Source organism: Apteryx rowi, unplaced genomic scaffold (assembly GCF_003343035.1).
Source record: "Apteryx rowi isolate R43461 unplaced genomic scaffold, aptRow1 scaffold_877, whole genome shotgun sequence".
NCBI lineage: Eukaryota > Metazoa > Chordata > Aves > Apterygiformes > Apterygidae > Apteryx > Apteryx rowi.
In genome coordinates, this window is record NW_020451179.1 from 260710 (window position 1) to 286072 (window position 25363).

General features: G+C 40.4%; 1 protein-coding gene across 8 annotated transcripts; it reads right to left on the reverse strand.

Annotated features, from left to right (window-relative positions):
• On the reverse strand, positions 1 to 25083 carry LOC112977887 (kell blood group glycoprotein homolog). 8 transcript variants are annotated; one of them, XR_003257679.1, is made up of 19 exons: positions 24588 to 25082; positions 19329 to 19470; positions 18075 to 18278; positions 17166 to 17290; positions 16078 to 16224; positions 15465 to 15530; positions 14275 to 14463; positions 13770 to 13915; positions 12080 to 12203; positions 10996 to 11106; positions 9811 to 9909; positions 9186 to 9263; positions 8655 to 8758; positions 7274 to 7384; positions 5183 to 5250; positions 4767 to 4933; positions 3763 to 3858; positions 283 to 2453; positions 1 to 149 (listed from the first exon to the last, which is right to left on the reverse strand). XR_003257679.1 is itself a non-coding variant. In XM_026090742.1 (19 exons), exons 2-19 carry the CDS (start codon positions 24603 to 24605, stop codon positions 2277 to 2279), a joined length of 2172 nt encoding a protein of 723 aa, XP_025946527.1. In that variant the 5' UTR covers positions 24606 to 24741; positions 24845 to 25082; the 3' UTR covers positions 1 to 2276. The 8 variants fall into 8 exon arrangements, 7 of the variants coding, with proteins under 7 accessions (XP_025946527.1, XP_025946531.1, XP_025946530.1 ...); XM_026090742.1 differs by having other exon boundaries at positions 1 to 2453; positions 24588 to 24741; positions 24845 to 25082; XM_026090746.1 differs by having other exon boundaries at positions 1 to 2453; positions 13770 to 13876; positions 14275 to 14349; positions 24588 to 25083.
• Positions 25084 to 25363: the final 280 nt, after the last annotated feature.

Genomic DNA, 25363 nt, shown 5'->3' on the forward strand with positions numbered 1-25363 from the left:
GCAATTTAAACATCTACTTGTATTTCATAATCACCTGCTAGACAACACAGCTTCTCTTCAACCATCCACATCTCCCAGGGAACCTCCAACAGTGAGGACAAGAACAGGAACCTTGTGGACATATTGAAAGTGCTTCTTCTCCCTCTTCTCTTGAGAAACACAATAAATCCTCAGTCCAAGATTCATGCAATTTTTTCTACATCAGACCTCCCTTCTTGTACCTCCCATCCACTCTTCATGTAAAACCATCATCAGTAACAAACAAGAATGGATTCAACTCACCCAACTTCAAGGGCGATCCTGCTTTTGAAACAGCAAATTCTTAAATTTGTCATACATTGTAAGAGCAGGAAGAAACTGCATATTCCAGAGAAACGTTTCCCCCTCCTACTTAACAAGATACAAGAAAAGTTAAAAACTCATCAAAATGCAGACTGTAAACAGCTTTTGCTTTCTATATACGTTACAAACAAAGAAGTCAAGTAGTCTTTATACAGTGAAATAACTGATATATTACATGCAAAGTCTGGTATAATGTTACAGATGATTAATTATTATAGCATCTGAAAGAAAGACGGAACACTATAAACATGTTTCTGGGGAAAAAAATGATTAAAAGAGTGGAGGAAGAGAAAACTTTGTTTAAAAGTGACCTTGGAAAGAAAAGCACAAGCCTAATTTTGTTATTTTTATGATGGCTAAATAAATCACATTATTTTGAGGTATTATTATTTATGTTGGAATATCAGCTAAGAACTCTGGTCATGCTGGGCACAGTACAAATACAAAACAAAGAAACAGACCTGGCCATAAAGAGTTTATAATCAAAGTGATATTGTTTTTTTCTGAAGCAAATAGCACTTTATTAATATTTTAGTCTTTAATTAATGAAAATAAAATCACTGAACAGTCTGTTCTTGGAACTTTTTCTGACACATTGGTCAGTACTTGGTAAGAATTAAGAGAATTATTACAATTTTCCATTTTCATAATGATGGCATATTACTTATGTTAATCCCTAAAATTCAGTTTTGATTAGATAGTAAAAACCTACATCAGCTAAACTCCCCTGTTTGGAGGGTAAATATTTACAAATGTAGGGATTAGAGAACCTGAAGGGATGAGAGAATCTGGTTCAGGATCCAGAGAAGTTCTTGGAATTCTGAATGTTCAGGCTAACAATCTTCAGAGATCTCTAGGACCCCTTGTGTCTGTTCCATACTCCACCTTCACCCATACCCTCACCCTAAATTAGAGACTGAGAAGAAAGAGAATCTTGTTGGGCAGTACCCTTTTCTCGGCTCCTAATCCCTCTCCCACCAACAGGGATGCCACCTTCTTTTCTCTTTTGTGTCTTAGGAGTTTTAGTCTCTCTTTTCTCACACACTATACATCCTTTCTGCCTTCTTTTATGGAAAGGCAAGCAACAGTATTGTTGTTACAACTTCTGTTGTTTGCTGCCACCTTCTACAGAGGACTTAGCAAGAGGAAAACACTTCCTGCACAGCACAATACATTGAGTCTGGCATGATCAGATGTGGGAATGACTGGTCCCAGTGAACTTAGATAAAAGCGAACAGATGATGCATAAAGCTAAAACTCTGCTAAATTTCATTCATGTCAGCTGATGAAACAGAGAGAGACCAAGAAGGGCCTTTAATAATCTTCATTATTATGTGACTCATCTGCCAGTCTAGGAGCTGGAGCTATTGAGTCTTTCCTACTCCTTGTCTCCATTTATTGGCAGAAGAAGAGGATTCTACCTTTTCTGGTAGTGTAAATGTATGGTTTGCGTAGTAACCTGTAGAATCTCCCTAAGAGCCTCTCTGATATGAACAGGTCTTAGGGTTACAACTTGTTGGCCTGCCCATTCAACATGACTGTGGGGCTGCTGGAATAGACAGGGAAACACACTGAACAGAGAAATTACAAGTGTAACAGTCCTTTTCCTGGACTGTTCACCCCAAGGTGACTGGCTAGTCATCTTGCTACTCTGGGACTTGCTGGACTCCAGAGTTGTCCCAGCTGGGACACAGTGCTGGGAGCAGTAGAAAGAGACCTTCTTCCTGTATGAACTCAGGTTGGAATTTTTGCTACAATAAGCTGCTGAGAGAGGTGCAAGTTGAGGCTGAGGTAAGGATAACAAGAAAAGGAATGCAGCTGAATGAATAAGAGCACCATGTCTCTCCATGAGCCCAGATAAGATGGCCATACTTTAACAGTTCAGGCCTTCACCTCTCCGGAGTCATATCTCTCTTTCTCCTTTGCCATGCAGATTACCAGATGTGGCACTTCTTAGCTGGGTTCATTGGTGATCTGCTGGGGCAGTGGAAGTGTTTGGCAAAGTCCTGGCTATTGCTGACAGGCCCACAGACACGAAGTGGCAAGGGGCTGTGTGGATCTGTGTGCACGTAAGATTGCAGTTTCCCAGGATCCTGGTGTCCACACATTGCCTGAAGAGAAGCAAAACAGAAAAGTCAGTTTGCCTGAAAGTTCTCATGTGAACAAGTCTTAAGGGTCCCCGTTGTGTCTCCGCACATTCCACATGCCTGAGGCTGCTCAAGTAGGCAAGGAAACACACATGGGGGCCAACAGTGTTCAGATCCTTCCCTTCACAACCACAATTTCCCACTGTCTTCCCCTTCTCTACACTTCTCTGTCTCAGTTTCCTTTTCTGACAAGCCACCTGCTCTCTTTCTAAACTAGATAGTCCAGAACACAGGGAATGTTGAGCATCTGGGAGCTCGGACTCATGCAATCTTGGACAACCCCATCTAATGTGACAATATAGATGTAGCCTCAGTATCTTTAGTTTCTTACATAAAAGCAATTAATGCTCAGTGAGAAAGAGGAGCGCTTACACGACATCCTACTATTATTAGAGAGGTGGTGGTGAGGATATTATATGATTTTACTGGTGTTACAGCTGAAAATCCAGATCATCACTCTGGTGAATACAGTCTTCATTCACTGACAAATGATGCAGCAACTGCCACATAGCCTCTGAAATGCAAGTCTTGCCACAGAGATCCAACCATTTGTGATTTCAGGACTGGATTAGTTCTTTTCTATACACTGCTCTGACCTAAGGTCACTACATGCACAAAAGTTTTTCCTTCACAGAATTACAGCAACTAATAAGGGAATGACTTTTTTGAGCATGGAAGTCCAGTAATCTGTGATCAGCAACTCAACTGCACAGCTATGCACAAATCTTTAAACAAGAAGAGATTTCCTCAGAAATCACCATCTATGTGTTCATGTACTTCTAGCTCCTTATCTCTAAATGACATTCTAAACCTTCTTTTTCGCCATCATTCACTTCGAGTGATATGACATCTAGTCATTTACTATGACAGAGCGGTGGATGGAAGAAAAAGCATAGATGGATACGTGCTTTTTCCAGTAAAATTCCACTTTCAATTTGTAAGATTGAACATGATGGCAAAAAAGTACTCAGAGGCTGACTATGATGCACACTTCCTCTGACACAATTTGTCTGCTACAATATAATTTTGGTAGATTTCAGAGCTTTGTTTAGGATATGTTCACAAACAGGCCTTTCATTAGCTTTGACACACTACAGAATAGGGGCCCCATATGTGAATTTTAGTTTTCTAAATGAGATTCTGAATCTCCCAACAACATTAATCATGCCCAGTTCTATAAAGGTGAAAGAGACCTGAACATTAAGAAAGACTATAAGAATGTGGAGGACAATGGAGAGGGAGACAGATGCCTGACTAGCCTGGAATTCATTACATGAGCAAAACTGAGGTAAAAGAGCTGATCATGTGAAAGTCCGATCTTAGGTAAATCCTTCTCTTGTCTGTGCTTTTTCAGCCAGTTCTTATAGGCCTGTGGAGAAAGAAAATTAATAATAATAACCCCCTCTTCAGACAGTTTCCCCAAAACATGTCTTCCATTGATGAAATATATCAGTCTAATGAATATTTAACAAATTTAACAAGTATGTATCTCTCTTTGCTCACTCTCAAGTACCATAGTGCTGACCATGCTTCTAATAGGGCTAAGAAAGGAAAATATCAATACAACTCCTGTGCTTCCCATTTCAGACTCTACCACACACAGATGGTCAGAAGAGGACATGTGGTAACTGCAATATGAAAGAATGAAAATGACTTTCAAAATGAGTCACCAATATCTGAATAAAAATTAAAACACTTTGCATGTTGTTGCCACAGATGCCACCAATAAACCTTTGTGCATGTGAACCATCTCAACATTCTTAGTGCAAGAAAATACCATCTGAGACTTAGAGATCTCAGAGCACACTGCGCCCAATAATTAATTAAACTTTTGAACTCCTGCATGAGGAAACCAAAGATTCTTTCTAGACAGAAGTTAATGCTGAAAGGATTATTATGGGACTGTTTTAACACCACACAGATTTCTGGTTCTTGAGGGTAATTTAAATGAATTCAGATGTCTCAGCTTAGTTCCTTAGGTATGACATAAGCATGACATAATAATTACCTACTTTTGTATGACATAACTGGGGAAGTAAAAAAAGGCCCACCCTGGAATGGGTGAAGGGGAGGAATGGCCTTATATGGTAGTAGTGAGGTAAACCTATGACTGGAAGAGCAGAGGACATGCAGGGCACACACTGAACTGGCAGAGATGTGCAAGGAGCCTAGGACTGGAGCAGCATGTAGGACAGCGATGCACAGGCAATCTTGCAGCATGTTGGTTGAATTGTGTGGTGAGACTGTAAGATTAGAGAAGTAGGTAGACTGCAATACCTGGTAAGCAATGGCAAGCCCTCCATTGTCAGCTGTATTCTCCAACAGAGTAAAAGTCCCATTGATCTTAAAGCCAAACATGGAGTAGCTTTCATACTGTTTTACCAAGCAATCTATAGCTTGCTGTAGTGCACTCCTGTTGCAGGTAGGACAGCCCCCAGGTAGCACTGCAGGGGAAAAAAAATCTTAGAAAGTAAAGTTATTTCTGCTGTTCACTTACATTCCCCACATCAATCATTGAGATCCTCTTAGTAGTCCACATGATCTAGAATGGGTTTTCCTTAGCTTCACCTGCCTTAATAATATATGTATACATTGATATAGGGACCAGGATTTAAATCACTTGAGGGAAAGTACCACTGGGGGCCTGGAAGAGTAAACAAAGATGATAAGCTTCACCCCCAGCCAGTACCCACCATAACTATAGAATGTGTGAAGAAGTTCATGTGCCATGAAGACCCCAACGGCTCCAAAGTTCACAGCACTGCAAAATAAACATGAAGAGAATGCTTTTGAAAAGAAAAGGAGGGTAGGTGAGCATTCTTTAGCCACTGAGCACAACCGTGTGCTGTGCAGGAGCATTCAATTCTGAAAGAACACAGACACACTTTCTATTTATTGTCTCCCAGATGCAGAACACTCTCTAAAATCCAAATAAAAGTATAAATTACTCTACCAATGCTTAAAATTGTCCCATGGGGTTGAGTTAAAGCATTCCCAGCTCAAAAGCCATAATAATAATAAAGAGTCTGTTGAGAAACTGTGAGAGTCTGTCTGAAACATTGACTCTAATAAAAATGTATTGTTGTTGAGATATGTCCTTAGCTATCCACTACCTGCTGAACTGTTACATAAGCAGTAACTGTCAATGGTAATCATCAAAGGCAGCATGATTGGACAAATAATCTTGCAACAACAGTGTGGTTAAAAGTGGCACATATAACTGGCAAGACAAATTAAAATCATGAAGGTTTGACTACAAATACTCTGACTGCACCTTGGCAATAGACCCGCTACAAGCAGGAAGTCGGACTAGAGACCTCCAGAGGTCATCTGTGATTCTATGCCATAAATTTACAAATATTCTCAGGAGTAAGAGTCCACTTGAAATGTATTTCCATAATATGAAATGATGAGCTCACTTCTTCCTTACATGCACTGATTAACACTGCAGAAGCATTAAATGAATGTAGAAGATCATTATTATATCACTAGGAAGTCAATAAAGCACTGAGAAAAACAGAACAGCTCATCTTCTCTCAGAGCTGCTCTTTCAGAAGCTCTGTAGCTTATAACAATAGTACTGCTTTACTGAATTCTTATTTTTAAAAACATCCTGAGAGTCATCTGAATTGGAGAATTCTTTTTGGCAGTAAAGTTAAAATTTGGAGCATCACCTGACAACATGCTAGTGTGCCAACCCACCAAAAGCTGATCGAGTTTGACTTCTGAGTCTACTGAACTGGAAGGACAGTGAGAAAAATGTATTTTGCTAACACTGAATGCAAAAGCAGCAAGAAGCTGCAGACACTTTTTCAGACATAAAGAATATGGTGAGTGAGAACCCATACCACTGTAAACAAATTTTTTTTGCTATTATTCTTTCACAGTGTCTTATTTTTGATATGATAATGAATTTCTAAAACACTGCAAGCACTAGAGGATGTTGTACAACTAGTGGTAGAAGATCACCACAGAAAAAGAATTATTTTAACTGAGACATCTGTTTCTTTCAAACTTAAGCCTCTTTCCACAGTGTGAGCTTACCTATGGAATAAAATGGAATTTTGACAAGTCTTTATCCATTATCATGTAAGAAGGACAAACAAGACTTTTATGATCAACTAATTTTTGGTGATTTTAACATCAGAAAAATTATTGCTAAACAGATCTGTTCAATATGATGAAAGAACCCAACTGTAAGAACTGCGTAAGAATCATTGTTACAAGGGAAGCCTCAGAATGCAAAACGTGTCTGCTTATTAGAGAAGGTTTCTTTAAAAAGGAGAAGAGCAGAATTGTATTTGATCCATTTGAAGAGACATCCGACAAGAAGTTACTCTGTGAGTCTCCTGTTTTCTATGAGTTTCATAGGAATTCTTGAATCTCGAAAATAAGAAGCAGAGGTGAACTATCTTCTTTGCAGTTAACCCGCATGAGATTTCTGCCTTTTTGCTCTGGACTCATACTTAATGCCAAGAAATCTAAGAGTCCAATATCAGTTAGTGACAGATGAAAATAGACTCAGCTTAGTTTCTAGATTCTGATTTTGCTCCAGCAGAGTCAATGGTCAAACTCTTTCAGAGTTTATCGGGGCAGAACTGTCAAACAGTAACCATCTGGCTTTAGAAAAAGCTAAATTTTATTTCTTTCCTCTATTCATGGAGGTTTCTTTCTTGGATGCAGTAAGAAAAAGAGGTAAAGACAGACCCATTAAGATTCTTCCTGAAAACATGGTGCAGCAAAGGGAGCTATGTTCAGCTTCCATCGTTGCAGTCCCTCCATACCTGGGAAACTCTGAGTTGAAAAAAGGGCTGCGAAACATTCCGGCAGGGAAGACCACCATGTGGTGCCTTAGTGAGTAGTATGAATGGACATCCCAGGGGGAAATCTTCCAGCTAGAAGCAGAAAATAGAAATGAGAGAACATATTAACTCCTTACTTCATACCTTGCTCCTTTCCTCCATTGTGTGTGCAGAAATGGTCTCCTCAATACCATTTACATGCAGCAGAGGCAAATGTTGAAGTTCACATCATCTAGAGTAAAAGGTTTTTAAAATAAATCTTCACTTGTTTACACACAGTCACTGCTAGTAGCTTAGTTTTCATACACATTAATGGATTCCCCCTTCACAGCTTCCCTGTCAAGTAAGTCATAATTATTAACCTCCTGTAATATGCAGCATAGAGTACTCTTCAGGCAGCCTCAGGTCCCAAGCATGCCTGTCTATACTGCCTGCCTTCAAAAGCATCCTGTGTGCTGCCTTTGAGGTAACCACACCAATATTCATGTCAACACAGTGCTTTGCTGTCAGATAACTAAGTCCAGGACCACCAGCTATCCCCTTTACTCAAGGCTTTATGATAGTGGGAAGAAAAGGTGAGGGTTTTTTTCAGGGTCTTAGGCTCCCTCCACAGTGGTGGCACTTTTGGTAGCATGAGCTCAGACTGAATACAAATTGGCTACAAGAGAGGCTGCCAGATTAAAGGCTTTTTTGAGTATGAGTCAGCAATGCACCCTTGCAGCGAAAAAGGCCAATAGCATCCTGGGCTGCATTAGGAGAACTGTCGCCAGCGGGTCAAGGGAGGTAATTACGCCCCTCTATTCAGCACTGGTGAAACCATGTCTGGAGTACTGCATCCATTTCTGGGCCCCCCAGTACAAGAGAGGGACATACCGGAGGGAGTCCTGTGAAGGGCCACTAAAATGACTAAGGGATGGAGCATTGCCATACAAAGAGATGCTGAGAGAGCTGGGATTGTTTAGCCTTAAGGAGATCCAGGGAGATCTTATCAATGTGTATAAATACCTGACGGGAGGGTGTAAAGGCAATGGAGCCAGATTCTTCTCAGTGGTATCCAGGGAGAGGACAAAAGGCCACAAATTGAAATACAGGAAATTCCATTTAAACATAAGAAAAAATTATTTACTGTGAGGGTGGTCAAACGCTGGAGCAGGTGCCCAGAGAGGTTGTGGAGTCTCCATCCTTGGAGATGTCCAAAACCTGGCTGGGCACATTCCTGAGTAGCCTCTTATAGTCGACCCTGCTTTGAGCAGGAGGTTGGACTAGATGATCTCCACAAGTCCCTTCCAAACTCAACTAATCTGTGAGTCTGTGAGTCTGTGATTCTGTGATTTTTTTTTTCAGTTCAGTGTCTGAAACTTACTTATCCTGTGAGTGATGCTGAAGGAGTCTCTGATAGGAATTCTCCCTCAGCACCTTCAAGCAAGCCACCACATTGAGGAGAAAAGTTTCTTGATTTATCTCCAACTAAGGGAAGAAACAGGCAATGTGACTGTCATAGGGCATAAGTGAAGAATGACTTGGACAGTATGAGAAAGAGCAAAGTCCCAGAAGTAAAGAAAGGGGCTCATCAAAAGACAAACCATTGAAATGCTTCTTTTTTTCCTCTCCCACTTCTGAAGAACTTCAATTTAAGGTATGACAGGAAAGATATCCACAGGCCAAACAGAACATACATCCAAGTCATAATCAGTCCCTCTCAGTCCTATCCTCTCGATAGGAGAAAGCATAGGCAACAAAGTAGAAGCAATAGATAGAGGTTCTCTGGACAGTCTGTTCTCAGAAAGAGAACAGTAGGATATGTGCCTTGCTCCAGAGATCCTAGCCTTTTTCAGCGACAGGCAGTTGGTACAGGTAAACTGCCAGTAATGAGGTAGGCAGGTTTATAGCTCACATTCTGGTATTCCAGGTTCACTTTGGCAGTCTGAAGTATGTGAGCTGGATAGCCAATTTCCACTTGTAGTTTGGAAACCTGAAAACATATTAAACAAAAAAATAAAGAAACATGACCAATAGAAGGCTTTACATTCTGGAAGTCCTTTTCAAGCTGTATTTCTGAATAATGTGAATATGATCTACAAATCAGACCTTTAAAATGACAGCTACACTGTTTCAAGCAATACATCTCCTCTTGCTACTCTGCTTTCTGAACTCAATGGCCTGAGGCCTAATGGAGCTCTACTCTTTTTTTTTAACATTGTCTTCTGACATTCAGCTTTATAGTTTTTAACTTCTCTTCGTGTGCAATTCTGCAGGTGCAATGTATCTCAATACAATTAACTAGGGGTGTCCACGGACAAACACTGAGCCTCTCTATATCTATGTATCAGTGAATGATCGCATGTATATGGTTGCATTTATAAAGCCACCTACAATTTTTAGTGTGTTTAAGGGATCTGTTTAATATCATGTGTCTGTAGAAGTGGTTAGGAATGTGTGAAGGTGCAGGTCCCTTGCATTCCTTCTCTAAAGGCTTCAGGGAAAGGAAGGCCTCAGTAACTTATACCTTCTTCACGTACCAGAACTTTAGCTTCTAGGCGGGTCTGCTCATCCATCCACTCCAACTGATATAGTTGGCCATAGAGGGCATCTTGGATCTCAGAGAACATCTGTTCAGCCTGCCATGGAGAAGAGAAAGCACTGTCAGGATTGCAGAAAAACATTTGTTTAGCCTTAGCTGATGTCTTCCCATGTTCTGACAATTCAACCACAATACAAATGGGGGATGATTCCTCTTCTCTCAATAGGAGAGGAAATTCAGTTTCCACATCTGTTTAGTCTTAAGTTTCTTAGACATACTGTCATCATTCACTGGGCTCAGCATTCTCTCTCATACACCTTTTCCTCTTGTCTCTCACTGTAAGAGAGAAGCATAATTGCTTTGCATTCAATCCCTACCAGGATGGCACCGAACCAAAAGTTCTCCCCACTTCTTAAGTGAACTGAAAATTTGGGATCCACAAGTATTACATATTGGTGTCTCCCTTTCCAAAGTTATAGCAATGTGAATCTCTCCTTCATAAAGTTGTACTGTTCATTCAGCTTTGTGCTTCAAGTACACAAAGTTTTAGTTTCCCACTATCTTTTCTTGGGGTTATTGTTTTGTTACTTTTATACACTGTAAACTCCTCATAAACTTCAGTGCCTACATTAATTTTCCTTTAAAAAAGGAACTCTTATCATCAAAGGAAAAAAAAATGTGCAGGCAGATGTTCCTTCTATCATGGATCCACTCAGAACATTTTGTCATTGATGTGTTTTTGTATAACTGTTCACAAACATTATGTAGCCAATGCTAGCTGTCATAGGATGGCTTGTTGGGTTGATATGGCAAACTGTATTTTAATATTTCAGGAATGGTCATGAACACTGTTCGTAACAACTAATTTCAGGAAGCACACTGAGACTGCACGCATTTGTAGGGTTCTCCTAGGTGCTGGGGTTGCGTGCATGACTTTGTTAGCAGACATAATGAAGATAATTACTGGTATTTTAGTATTGATTATTCTAACAATAAAAGTACTGATGTTCTGACAACAGCTCTCCTTCCCAAAGAAGCAGAAGTACGTATGCACAGGAACATATAAACAGGTATACAGCCTACACATGACCTTGCTTCCTTGATATTGTTCTAAGTTGGCATGGCAAAGAAAGAAAGAGATGAAGCTGAGCTGTGCTTGGGGGAGATGAGGATGAATACCTACAAGTTTCTTGTTCTGTTGAGGGAAAATTTCTTCCACAATCATCTGCCCTAGGACTGGTTCAAAGAAAGAACTGGTTTCACTCAAGCACTTCCTCCAGCGCTCTTCCGGGATCTATAAGAATAGAGAAAGAAATAGGGACACATGAGAGCGAGAAAGAATAGACAGGAAGATGAAGACAGTAGAAAGATATGTAAACAGTGAATCAGTAGCATATACGCTATTATTTAGAAATGACAGCCATGAATAATAAGTAATATAGTTCCACCTAAGGCACCTCAGAAAATTTTATTTAAGCAAAATAAAGAGGCCCAGACAAGAAAGAGTCTCAAAGAGGGGGAGGAATGGGGGAACTGTTACCAGCTCGGATAAGAAGGAGTCTCAACAGGAGCCTCAGACAAACATACCCAAGGACACTGGTGCAGCTGGGACTGATACATCCTGAGAAAGTACAGATAAACCAGCAGAAGCCAGCTGGAGCCAAGATTAGGACCAAGACAGCTTTTTTCAAACAAGGAAGCAGGCCAAGTTGAGACCATGTATGGAAAAGTAGAGCGAAGTTCATGGCAAAATGCTGAGTGACACCTCTTCTGACACCACTAGGGACCACCAGACACCACCAGAGACCCCCACAGAAGACCCCCCAGAGACTCAGACTGCATGTGTAATGATTATGTAAATGTAGTAATTAGTTCTAGGAAATAGAATGAATATGTATAATCATTCCTGGAAATTTAATGCATATGCATATGATAGAGCAATATAAACTTTAGATGATGCGACACACGGTATGCATGTTGGGTGGAGCTATCCCCCGTGTACCCAGTGCCGTAATAAAGAGAATGCCTGCTTCTTAATGCTACATTGGTGTTAAGGAGTTTTTCTCCCGATTTCGGTGACAACATCAAATTCCATATTAACATCTCTTTGAGAAACAGAAAGAATTTACTGGCATGGAGAGAGTAATTTTCCTCCCTAGATCTATGAAACTGCATCCAGAAGACACATGAAGAGAACATCCAGAAGGAGTGTCCTAGGGTGTTCAGCTGCTGTGGAGGCTGAAGAAGTTGGCAGAAGGCTAACTCACCGCTCTAGGTCCCATTTTTCCATGAAGAATCTTAGATAGCTCCAGGTGTGCATCTTGGAATCGACTGTCAAGGGCTGGGGAGAGATTCCCAACCAGACAAACAATCATATAGATGTGAAGGACCCTGTAGGAAAAGAGCATTTAAAAAGACCAATATAAAAGGCCCACTTAAGCCCATATTAAAGTGAGGTCACTTCCTGGCTGGACCAAGGTAAGTATTTAAACAGTAATACCATTAACAATCTGGGCCTAAAAAACTGAGAAGAAATCCCTCAGCTCTGAAAAACAAATAGTATTTAATTTTATGAATTAAACATGAATATGAATAATGCTGGGCAGAAAGCAGTGTTTAAGCTTACCAGAAGTGCCAGAGAGTCATGAATGGCGACAAGAGGAGCTCAAGGTCAATATGGTGAAATTTTTTCACCAACAGCCACATTCAGATTGTTAGGTGATGAGACTGAAGGCTAATCACCATAAACACAAAGGCTTGGTGAGTTTTTAAGAGGAACAATGACAGGCAGAGCTACCCCAGTAGCCAAATCAGTGAAAACAGAGCACCCTGAATGGACTACTCTTAGGGCTATCAAAGGAGGACAACTGGCCCATTGACTGAGGTGTGAAACCCAGGGACATCAGCCAGCCACAGAAACTCCCTCCCTGGAATACCTTGAAGAATAAAAGGGGTTATTGCCTACAGGGCTATAGGATTCATTATGGGAGGCAGGTGGAAAAGCATTTTTAAAATAGTGTAAAGCTTACTATGGGCTATTTTAAGCGGACTGTGGGAATCTGTGAGACTTGCTACAGGGTGTTTGGAGGAAGGACCAAAGGTGGGGAAAAGGAGGTATCACGGTGGATTGGGAGGAACGAGCATGAGAAAATACATGGGAAAGGGGATAAGGGGGGATGGCTGAGTATAAACACGTGGCTTGCCAATACATTTGTCTGATTGAGCCCCGCACATAATCACTGCAGTCTGTCCTATCTACTCATTAAATTCCATTTCTAACTATCTATCTTCTGTGTGGGTGTACTTTTTGTTCTGACCAGGTATGTGAGAACACTAGTGAACTTCAAGCCAGACCAGCCAGTCAGTAGGATTAGAGGTCTGAGTACCCTCAGCTGGAGTCAGATCATGAAATTTAGGGGATTGTAAATCCAAGTGCCAGAACTGGGGAGACCAGGAGGTCTAGGACCAGCTACTGGTTAGACTGAGTGACTAAGATCAGCTGCTGGAGTGATCTGTATTGTATGTATATATCTATCCAGACAGACAGAGAAATAAATAGATATTCCACTAGCAGACTTCAGTCCTGATCAGCTGGAGATTAGGAACAGGACTGGGCCACTTGGGACTGTTCATGTTTTTATGAGTGCTGTGAGTGTGCGTGGCAGTAAAGGCACTGCATTTTGTCTCTGTTGACCTGTGTAGCCAGCTGTTAATAAATATATATTATAATATATATATTATATATGTATATATATTGTTTGTGCATGTGCAAGCCTATTGGGAGTATGTGTTAAGCCTCACGACTGGCTGAACCTGGGGATATGGAGCCACAGCTCCCTTGCATCCATTATGTTACTGGATTCAGCAACCTCTACCACAGACCTCTTTAATTTATGGTATCTGAAGTTAATATTTTTTGAGGCATGAACAGCTACTATCATAGATATTAACTCCTACCTTTCCTTCTGCCATTGTTCAATAAGCTGTGACATGCCTTGCAAGTAATCCATGTCATGCACTGCAATTGGCTGAGAGAGATTCACTGGCACAGGATGGAAGGCTGCCTGGAGACACAGCAGCCAGTCAATCGCGGGTGCCTTTTCCTAAAAGTAATACAAAGCTTACATGTTGAACTATACACCCAGATTAACTGATAAGAATTAATAGGGAACCTGGGATATGTTCCCTAGTACCAAGAAGAGATATTTTCAACCAGTTGAGCTGTGGTTATCAGATGGGTATTGATTATAGTAGAAAAAGAGAGAAGACATATTTTTATCAAATTATCTGGGGGGCATGGTAGCCTGAAAAACCCAACATGCTACCAATAAGAGACAATAAGTTAATGGGTTATTGAGAGCTCATGAGAGTTCAACAGATTCCACATATAAGTTGCAAGGAAATGGCATCTAAACAAGGTATCTTATATCTCTTTTGGTCCGGATCTTCCAGATATGAATACCTGTAGCTCCCTAATGGTGGTGCGATAGAACAGCATCCCTCTCTGCTGTCTCTCCTGCAGTGGCGTGACAACTCGCTGGAGGTTAGAGATGAAGGACAAGATAAGGGAAAAGGAGTCAGGGGGAACATCCTGTGTCCCTCCAAGTAGGTGCCCTAGTTTCTCCAAATATGAGAGATACACACGGAGAACCTGCAACACAGAGCACATGACCAGTGGGAGAAACATGACTGAAATTAAGTCATCCCATCCGTCCATCCATCCATCCATCCATCTATCTCAACCACATAAGCTTCAGTCTGTCAAAACTGCCTCAGTCCTGCCCCTGTCTTTTTCACTGCAAAATTCTTATCTAATTCTTTATGTTGAACACAGTTTGCTGAGCACAGCTGCTTTCTCATTGAAGAACACTGAATTCCCAACGAATAATAATCTTATTTTTGTCCCACCTTACTATCATTTTAAATACCAGTACCATTTCAGGGCTGCAGGCCTGCCACCTCTGGAATAGAGAGAGAAATGTAGTGGACAGTGATACAAAGAGTCAGTATTTTGAATGGAGATGAAATGGCACATTCTTGCTTCTGCTTTCATGAGCTATCAAGGAAATGTTTGTGATGAGTGAACAGGCTCATTTTTTAAGAACTCTCCTGGAAGAGTCAGGCTCAGAAACTGAGATCAACTCAGTTTTTATGCAGTTCAGAAAAATGAGAAGGTTGTGATGAAATAAACTTTGTTGCAATGACTCCCAAGGTCAAAGAGCTTTTTTTTCCCCAGCTTAGGGTTAAAACTTTTACAATTAGCTTTAAAAGGCTAGCTACCCCTCCCCCAATACACACACATTTTAATTAATAGGTTATAAAGCCTTACTGTGGACAAGAAAAATTTTTTGAGAGATTTACTCAAGATGAAACCTAAGGGGAAGCCTAGATTCATACTACTTAGCAAACACACATTAAACTTATAACAAGCTCTTTCTGGAAGTTTAAAACCTGTCAGGTAAAATTAGGCTACCTTTTACAAAATAATTTTTTAAAGAAGTACACTTTTTTTAACAAATCCCTTCTAGAAACATTTTTAGAGGTCACTGTCCATACCCCATGGAAACAGGCCATTCTGAACCAGGAGGCAATTCAAGGAGATCCCTATACCAAACAGCTATTTTTACCTTGCTTCAGCCTCTGATATGTTACCTCAAGATAATTTTTTTTCTCTTTGAATTTATTCTCAGGTGGCATCTCAAACTCAGGATGGTCAATCTGCAAAAGGAGTGAAGGAAAAACATCTGACTATTTCCAGAACACTGGAAACTTGAAAATAATATGTTCAGCAGGCTTTGTTTATTTCTGTCACAGATTTTGAAATGTCAGCTGTTATAAATCGCTTAAATTTGTTGTGACTGGCATTCAGATGTAAGTCACATTGTCAAATATTTCTATATGGGACACAGTACTAATAGTAGTAGCACTGTATCAATAGCACTGTTGCACCATTATTGCACTACTCATACCCAGGCATGTAAGAAGAACCAGTTCCTTCCACGACAAAATACAATCTACACTGGCCAGGCAGAAGAGATGAGAGAAAGGAAGTAATTTATTCTTCATCATCTCCTCATTTTCCAGAAGATACAAAGGGGTTTTTTAGATAATTAAAAATTAAGAAGTTAACAGAAAATTTTAAGAAACTTTATTTTTTCAGACAGGAACACAGAAGTAACGTGAGCGAGCCTGGATCCCATTGGCTGTGTAACTGACTCTTTATTCCCAGTGCTTCCTGATAGTCCTATTTTCTCAGTGCACTCACCTGAATTATATTGGTGTTTGGGTCAGAAGGGCTAGGTCCCACAAGGACTCTGAAAAAGGGAAAGGTGTTGTATTTGCCCATGAGAGTCTGAAGAGTTTTGTTAAAATCTTTTGCTTTCCCAATGCCTGTGATATTCCATCCACCAACCTAGAGCGGGAGAAAGGCAGCATGACAGCAGGAGAAAAATATACTTGTTTGATCCGTATTTACAATTTTTTTTTCACTCCTGTGAGCTCAGTCATTATGACAACTGAGAAAAAATAAGGCAAAGGGCAACAGGTGAAATCCTTGAAGATTTCTACACACCCTGTTGGCTTTAAAATGACCTGTCACTTTCACTTAAGCAAAGTGACAAGCTGCAAAATGACACAGTGCAGGGAAAAGGGATGATAATTATCAACAGAACAGGGTATACAGGAAAGAAGGGAGTGAAAGAGGAAAGAGGTCATATTTTTCTAAAGCCTTTAGATTAAGGGTCCCACCTCCCTAACAGCAGATTCGCAAGTGGGTCTGCAGTTGCTGTTCCTTCTGCTGAAAGGTTCCTCCATCCTCCTTGGAGACAGAGCATAAATGCCCCTTGCTGAAAGGAAGAGGGATACCCCTCACTGGTACTCAGCCTGGGAAGAGCAGCATTTTCTTCTTCAAGCAAGCCTTCTCGAAGCCTACAGTAGTGGATGGCTATCAGATCTTAAACACAAAATCTCACCCATTTTGCATGATGTTCCCTGACCTGTAAGTTGTATCCTACTGAACTGAGCTTCTGAGATTTAAAGTGCTACCCTCTCTATAGTCTTGGTTGTTGTTTGATCCTAAAGTAACATGTAAAGTCATGAGGAAAAATTCAGGGACATGGTGCCAGAAAGCCAAATCTGGGAGACAGCATTTAAAGCAAGAAGCTATATTACTTAGAAGTTGGGCTGTGAACCATCAGCTTATTTCAGGGCCAGATGCTAGCAAAATGCATAGGAAAAAAAAATATAGGAATATCTGGAATATAGAAAATACAGGAATATCTAGTCAACACTTCAGTCTTTCCTTTTCCTTACAGGAATTAATTTCTGTAGAAAGAGAAAATAACAAACATTCACCTGATTTAGGAGGTCCTTCAGTGGCTGAGTTCCTTGGGATTCTATCCGTTGAGTATCCATGCAGGATTGATAGAACAAGATTGCTTTCTCCTTAGCTGAGCTTCTTACCCCAAATGGTGGGGCCTCTGAGAAAAAGAGTAGATTAAAAAACTACAAAAGCAGCAATTAAGAAAGCCAGGGCAGTATTAGAGCAGAAAAAGGATATAATAAAATATTACATTGCACTGTGATTCAGAGCAGTTCAACAAATACATCCACACTGGTCACTACTATTGAACCCTTGGAACAGGAAAGTTAATCTGTGACCATCCAAGCTAAAGGAACTCTAACTATGAATAAGGAGAAAACTGCCTTCTATTTTCTAGAAATCCATCCAGCGTTGTGAAACAATGTCCACATCTTATATCTGTGCCTGGACTACTGCTAGGGCATGTCAGAATGCATGAAGTATCCTGTTCCCCCAGGCATATAGAGCAAGAGATCTTCCAGTGTTTGCCATGACTCTTCCTGAGGACAGATAAATGGGTGTCTTTGCATTGAAACTGGAGTATAACAGGAAGATGGTTCATATCTAGGCTTCAGTCCAACATGGAGTCAGGACAGGGCCAGAGTATAGATTCAAAGACAGCCAAAGGGGCTACTTTCACAAGGCAACAGAAAAATGGCTTGGTTTTCTGTCAGAATTTGGAGTGTGACTTCCATAACACTCAGCAAAGGGAACTGAAATGTTTGAAATGTGGCTATTATAATATGACATGTTCTGGAAAATATCTGTACCTGTAATGATAGAAGAGTGAAGAGACTGGAATCAGTCCCTGCTGGGAATGATTGTGCTCTTAGTTATCAGTATTCTCAGCTTTAACTGAGGAAGATGCTGAAGGTAACACACCAATCATCTCCTGTCCCTACCTAAAAGTTTTTTCAGGATCAGCTGGTTTTCTTCCAACAGCTCATCAAAGACATTTAGTGATTCTTCTGTGGTTCTGCTTGAGTGTTTGCCTTCCCAGCTGCCACAGGCATATTTGTAGAAATCCTTACAGGGGTCTACTGTGTCATTCCTAGAATTCAAGAGTCTGGCCAACAGTGCAAGACCCACCTCAGCATCACAGGATCCTGCTCAGGAAGAAAACAGGAGAGAACTGAGCAGCAACAATGGTGAGTGAGAACAACTCCAAACAAAAAATGAGAAGGAGTTATCTGTGGGACATTTCCCTCAAAAGATTTATTTTTGGTAGAAACTCTTTGCATGTGGAGTGTTGAATTCCCTGTAAGTTTTTGCTGAATATGGAATAAAGTATGTGCTATCTTTGACTTCATGGGAAGATTGCTTTTGCACTTTATAAGGAAGATTCTGTAAATAAAGGACAGACTGTCAGTCCAGAGCTGGTGTCCTGTGTTGATACTATCTAGGCAGTCACAAACTGGATTACTCTGCCTTCTGAATGTATGTTCTCTGATTCAGCATTCACTGATTTGGCCAAATATAAACAAGAAGCTACTGATGGTGTCAACACATGAAACAAGAGAAGGACATAGCACAGAGAAGGTAGAGGAGATAAGTTTAAAATGTGTACATGAACCATTCCGCAAATAACTGTTTAGTGAATTTGAAAGGGAACTGAATGTTTCCGGTCTCTCTTCACAGCTCCCCCATTGAGCAGGAGACTGACTTTTCTCTCTATAATATGACTACACTGGTTGGTGCTAGAAAACTAGGGCTAGACTTATGAAGTCAGGGATGGAAAAGTGGAGGAGCACCAAACCTCAGATTCAGTCCCAGTTTCCTGGAGGTAACTACAGACAGAGCAAGATGCTACAGTATCACACAGAAGTTGTAGGTCAGGAGCACGAGATTCAAAAAAAACCATCTGCTGGGGAGTATAATGCTGTTCTCCCTCAAAGGTGGGCCCAAGCATATTAAAAGGCAGACAAAGGAGGAGAATTGGAGGGGGAAGAGCTTCAAGTAGGAGCTACAACCCAGGGAGGAGGCCAAAGAGGATACCTTGTTTACAATTAATATCTTCTTAAGTTTACTTGAGATTCTGAAAGTCTGATTCTCACACAGATGCTAAGCCCCGTAAGCACTGGAGGGAGATATAAGAGGAAAGGGTCTTATAAATGGGGTGGATGAGGAGGCAGGGAAAAGGATATCATGTATTATACCTAGACCACAGCTCATCATTATGTGGGTGATAAGCAACGTAAAGCCCAGGACAATACTGAGAAGCAGTGCACACAGAAGTAGGCTTTTCCCCTGAAGACATCGCTCCTTCTTTGCATCTGCTCTCAGCTCCAGGTCACAAGTCTGAAGAAGGAAAATGAGACAAGCAGAAAAAAATGAAGAGAGAAAAATTGCTATTAAAGTTAGTACTGGTCAAATACTCTAACTTTCACCTATTTCAATGGGAAATGACTGATGGGACTAGTGCTAGAGCACTATAATGGTCCAAGTCTCCAAGGTGAGTCTATTCCCAGAGGTTTCCTCACTTCCTTCATTTCCTTTGCTTTGCAGATATAGCTATTGCACAACATTAAAAATTGTGCATCTGAAAACCATAAAACTTTCTATGTGAGGGCCTGTCTTCCCATAATTATATTCTGGTTTATGGAATCACCTTGCATATACCTCCTGGAGGTATCAAAGCCTTTTTGTGCCTGGTGGCTGCAGAAATGACTGCTCAGCATCTCTGTTACAGTTTGCCAACCTTCCTTTGAGATCCTCTAGAATCCTAAGCCTTGGAGTCCAGTTCACATGAGAGAAAATACTTATCACATTCTAAAAACTGCTGTAAGCTGCAAGTCACAGATGATATCTTATATACAGTCAGGTTTTATCTCACTTAAATTTATTTGTATTTAGTAATCTAGGTCTGCCTTTTTAGGCAGTGGAGGAACCTAGGCACCTTATGAGTACCCCTTCTATTTCAGACATCTGTCTTAGGAGAAGCTGAAGCATCATCCAGAGAGATCAATCTTTTTCTCCATTGACTACAAAGAAAGCTATATGACTATGTTAGGCTGCTTTCCTAAAAGTTAAATAAGTTCAATAAGATGAAATTTACTGTGTGCGTCCACTGCTTCCACCTATTTTGATGTGCATATACCTGGAGGAGAACAACATATCACAAGAAAACAGACATGGGAATGGAAGCTGGTGGTGTAAGGAAAGTGAAAGAACTGAAAAACAAAATGTGGAATGACTGGATGATAATATACAGTGAGGAAAAGGAGGCAGAAGGGAAAAAAAACAAAGAGAAGATAATAGAAAAGCCTCGAGGAAGAGGGATAGGGAAGAAAGAGTATAGCAAGTAAGGCGTAACTCTAGTAGGCATGAGAGCTGATAGACATGCTAGTTTGAGACTCTCACACGGACTCCCACAGGGTCAGGGCCTGGCATGCACTCCCTACCTCCTAGGAGTTTAGCTTCCAGTGCTTAAGGCCAGATCTCTGATAAGAGAAAGATATTTGAGGAACCTTGGCTGTTCTTGGAACTCTCTAAGGAAAAAACAGAAGACGCCTCAGTGGAGGCACCTACTCCTTCACTCGGAAGCTGCTTTTGCAGCTCTCGTGCTTGATCTCTATCTGAGATATGCTGCAGAGACATTAAAACCATGCCTTCACCTGGCTGTGTACCCCATTGATTTGGACCCTGACCCTAACCTGCAGACTTGACTTCCTGGCTTGACCTTGGACCTACCTCCTCACTATGGACTTGCCTGATGATCTAAACCCTTAGCTGAGCCTGGCTACCGTCACCAGACCTGCTTTACTCCCCTCATTCCAGTACTGTGGGATTGCACCCCTTATAGGTAAGGTCATTGCTCCTTGCTTGCCTTGTCATGGACTCTCACCTCCCAGTTTATCTTCCTTTGCCTGTCCTTGCTGTTCCCTTACACAAAGCAGTTAAAGATTATCTTAAACTTCATTTGTCATCAGGCTCAGTATTTAACTTCTTTACCATAAAAACAGAACACATGATCTGTACAAAAATAACAAGAAGAAATGAAGCAAAACCCTACAAGAAATGAAGCACCTCACAGCGTATATCCCTTCCCATGAGGAAAGGCTAGGAAAATGAATGAGTCTGCCGTTAATCATCTTGCCTAATGTACTACTGGAGGATGCTCAGACACTGTGGTGGGGATTCCTATATAAAAACTTTAACAGAACAGGAAACAGAAATAAACAGAAAAGCAGCGCTTAATATGTGACATCCTTCAAATACACAGTTGTTCTGATCACTAATAGAGGCCTCTCAAAAGCAAATGGCAACTTACTTGATTCCTGAAAAACTTCTAACAAGGATTGGATACCTAACTGCCTTTGTCCCTTTAAAATCCTATTTCTGACTACATAAAGCAGGATACAGAATAACTAAGTGGAGAGCAAGTACGTACAAGTGAACTCTGGCGTTAAAAGGTGCAAAATACAAAACATGACCATACTGGCACTGTACATACAGTACACTGTGGGGAACATAAAGGAGGAAATCTGAATTCCTTTCATAAACCCTTGCAGTAAAACATTTTAGCTTTTACTCTCCACTTAGAGAGTAAGGCAGGGAAGAGAGGGAAAGAAAATTTGTCCAGCTGAAAAGGGGGAAGAACAAGTATCCTTTGATGTGTAAGCCTTCAGCTCTCACCTAAATCGTTCACTATGCTCATGACTTCTCCATCACAACAGACTTGCTTTTTTTCATACTGAAAATCTGGCCTATCTCAGTTATGAAGTATATACAACTTTGGAGTTCTTTGGTCTCATTTTATCGGAGGATATCTATTTCTCTCTTTCAAATACTGAATGGCATGGCTGTGCAGATATTAATGAAGCTGAGAAATGAGAATACTGTAAGACTGTCGCTGCAATTTCTGCAGAACTTCTGGTTAACTGTAGGTCTACATCAAGCCTATGCATTATAATCTTTTTGAAATGGAAAATGCATTAAATAAATAGTAGATTTTTAAAAAACTGTAAGAAAACTAGACTTTCCCCCTCAAGACTCCAATTTGAAACAACTAGAGAAGTGTGCAGGTACCTAGCTGAGAACAGCAGCTTATAGCATATCATGAGAGAACAGACAGGGGAATGTAAGCTGGTAGTATATTTCTTGCTCAGAAACTGGATTCTAAGGTCTATGTTCTGTGAGTCATAAGATAAAAAGTGTTCTTCAAGCACCTCACCTTCCCTAAGAAATGTCTTTCTAATCTGGCCTTTGTCACTATGTTTGGGTTTGAGAGAACTTCTGGACCTACATAAATAGAGAAAAAGAAGAAGGAAATCATACTTTATATCCTTGTCAGGACAACAGCTTGGAGAAATCCACATAGACACATACTGCTCTTTCAGTACACTGATAAAGACACTAACCTAGGCAATATCCCTGTCAGATTCTTAGTCTACTATGAATCTTATTTTTATGCCATAAATGAACTAACTGGTTTTCAGAATGGAGGCAACAAATTACAGAGCCCTTCCAAATTCAGTGGATCGTGGTCAAGGAGGCATGGATTTAACTAGATGGAACTGGAGATGGGCTATACAAATGTTCAGGGAAGAGAATGCAGAAATGTTACACAGTTCGTAAGAAACAGAAGCACTTTTTGTGGCATGTTTCATAGCTTGGTTGCCTTATCCAACATGCCTGACATAAAGAGACAAGCAAATGGTTTGAAGGAGGCTATGGAAGAGAATAAAGAGCCTTTAACCTCTGACAAAGTTCTTCCATATGGGCTTTGTTTGTGAGTAAGCAAGAAGTTAGTATTTGCATGAAGCTGAAGATGAATGTTATTTCCATTATAGCTTCAGTTCTTCCATGCTTTTCTTTTAAGAATGTGCAAGTGCTGAAGTTTAAAAAGCTTCACTGTAGCTAAGTTTGTGAGATCAAATGCCTGTAAAATCACTAAAAGCTGATTTCTAATTGTCCTCTTGATTGCAAAATGAACAACTGAATTTATGTTGCGATAGTCTATGCCATGAATCATCCAATTCAAATTGAGAGCATGACTTAGGCTAGCAGAATCTGGACAGAGTCCATATTGATTAAAGCAAGAACTGTTTGATGCAGCTGAATCAGGTAAAGAATCTGACTTTCTGTCAACATCTCTTTCTTTCTGTTTGTGAGCCAGTCCTGAATTCTGCAGAGAGGTTTAAGTCCTTTGGCCCAGTTCTCCCTCACCTCACATTTCACCAGTGTTCTGTACTGTTGCAGAAAAGAAGCACTGAGCATCTAACTTTGAGGAAAAGCAAATGAAATAAAGAGATCAAGGGCAGGGAGATTTGGAGCTGTTATTCATAATTATTTGCCAGGCAATTTAAGGGTATAATTTTTCAGCCAGTAGGTTATTCACAAATTACTCACTTCTGACTGTTGCCCAAATTATGTACATCACATTAGTCATGTGGATGACATGTTTTCAGACTAATTTGCAAAGAACTTAAGCATTTTCTTAAATCTATATTCTGTAAGCAAATCATTTAAGTACATAAAATTAAGCATATTATATTCCATTCAAGATGTTTAAGCCTGTGTTGAAACTAAAATACCTGCTAACATGTGAAACAGAAAGTTTGATGCATTATGGTCTGGACTACTAAAAGTCAGAAGCATAGCAGGAGCCAATAACTATTTAAAATTATGACTGATGACTTCTCTTACAGGAATATGAAAATGTATATACAAACCAAACATTTCCGCAAATTCTTAAGCCAGCAAAATGCAGTTGAGATAAATATGAAGTGAATGACCATTTGCAATAAAACCACAGCTTTTGCAGCATTGAACAGCATACAATATAACAAAATAAGCTTTTTTTTAAATAATTTAGTTACAATAACAAATATTACTAGATCTATTGTATTTGAATATCTTGTGCATTTTAGCAACCCTGAGCTAAGAGCTCAGTGTGTGTTGTCTGTAAATGTGCAATTAATGCTTTACTGGCTCTATTTATATGAGACATCAAATCAGGTAAATTGCACCATACTACATGGGGAGAAATTAGCCTTGCCATGTCATTCTGGCATTCAGAAAACTATACCATGTTCACTCACAGTTATTTGTGGGGGGGGAAAGTTGCACATATTTCTACATAAAGAGTTTCTGAAAATAATTTGTTTGTTGAAAGATGAGGATACAACATAAGAAGAAAACAATCAGACTGTTATTATTATTTATTAGAAGTAGTTAAAACATCTGGATGGCCTTTAAGATGACTAATACAGAGGGCAAGAAGTCCCAGGTCCTTATGCCACACCCCACATCACTAATTCTGAGAGCTGGGCAGGACTTTTCTGGATACCAACTCTCGAAAAATCAACTGTTCCAATTCCCTAGGGCTGTAAGTAGCATAGCTGTGAGAGGAGAAGAAAAAGAGTGGGTGCAACAAAGGTGACTCATCATACCAGGAGACAGCCATTCCCTACCTCTGGAAGAGTCCTCATTCTTTTCACTGAGCAGGCTTTGCCTCTGTGGTTACCGCAGCTCTCACCTCTGCTTACTTGTTTACCATCAGTCTCCCGTGCCCAAGATACGCTGCTGAGATCAGAGACAATCTCTCTTTACCTGCTTGGCTGATTGCTGTGGGGAGGAGAAAAGAGAGAAAAAGCTTAGTGAAGAATGCCCTTAAAGAAAATGGGAGAGAGGGAGAGAAATGGACACATTTCTGCAACTCTCCACCCACTTTCTCCCCCTAACACCCCTCCCTCTCATAAAACCGGTTTTATTGTTCTCTTCTGCCTTTCCTTGGGACTCCTGTGTCTTTCTGTCTCTTGAAGCTACAGGGAAAACTTTTTGAACATAAGTATGGGATTCTCTTATCTCCCCCAGCCTTTCTTCTCAACTATTTACTGCTTCTTTTCGCTTCAACAGTCCTACTACCCTCCACACCCAACGAGCCTGTTTTGCTCTGATATTCCTACTGCTAGTAGCCTATTTCAACCTGCTGCTCTGGGGCCTGGAGGCCTCTGTCTATTGCAAGATAATGTGGGTTTTGGATCCTAGTGCTCCTCCCCCAGGAGAAAGGCCGATGTGTTGACTTTCATTTTGCTCTCTCAGCTGCACCCAAAAATCCATTTAAGAGGCAACACAAATCCACTTCTGGTTCTTTTCTTTTACACTGAGAGACATTAAAAAAAAAAATCATTGATTAATGATTTATTTCCACTGTTTGCTGCTTCTCAGGAGATTGCAGCCTGTGTGT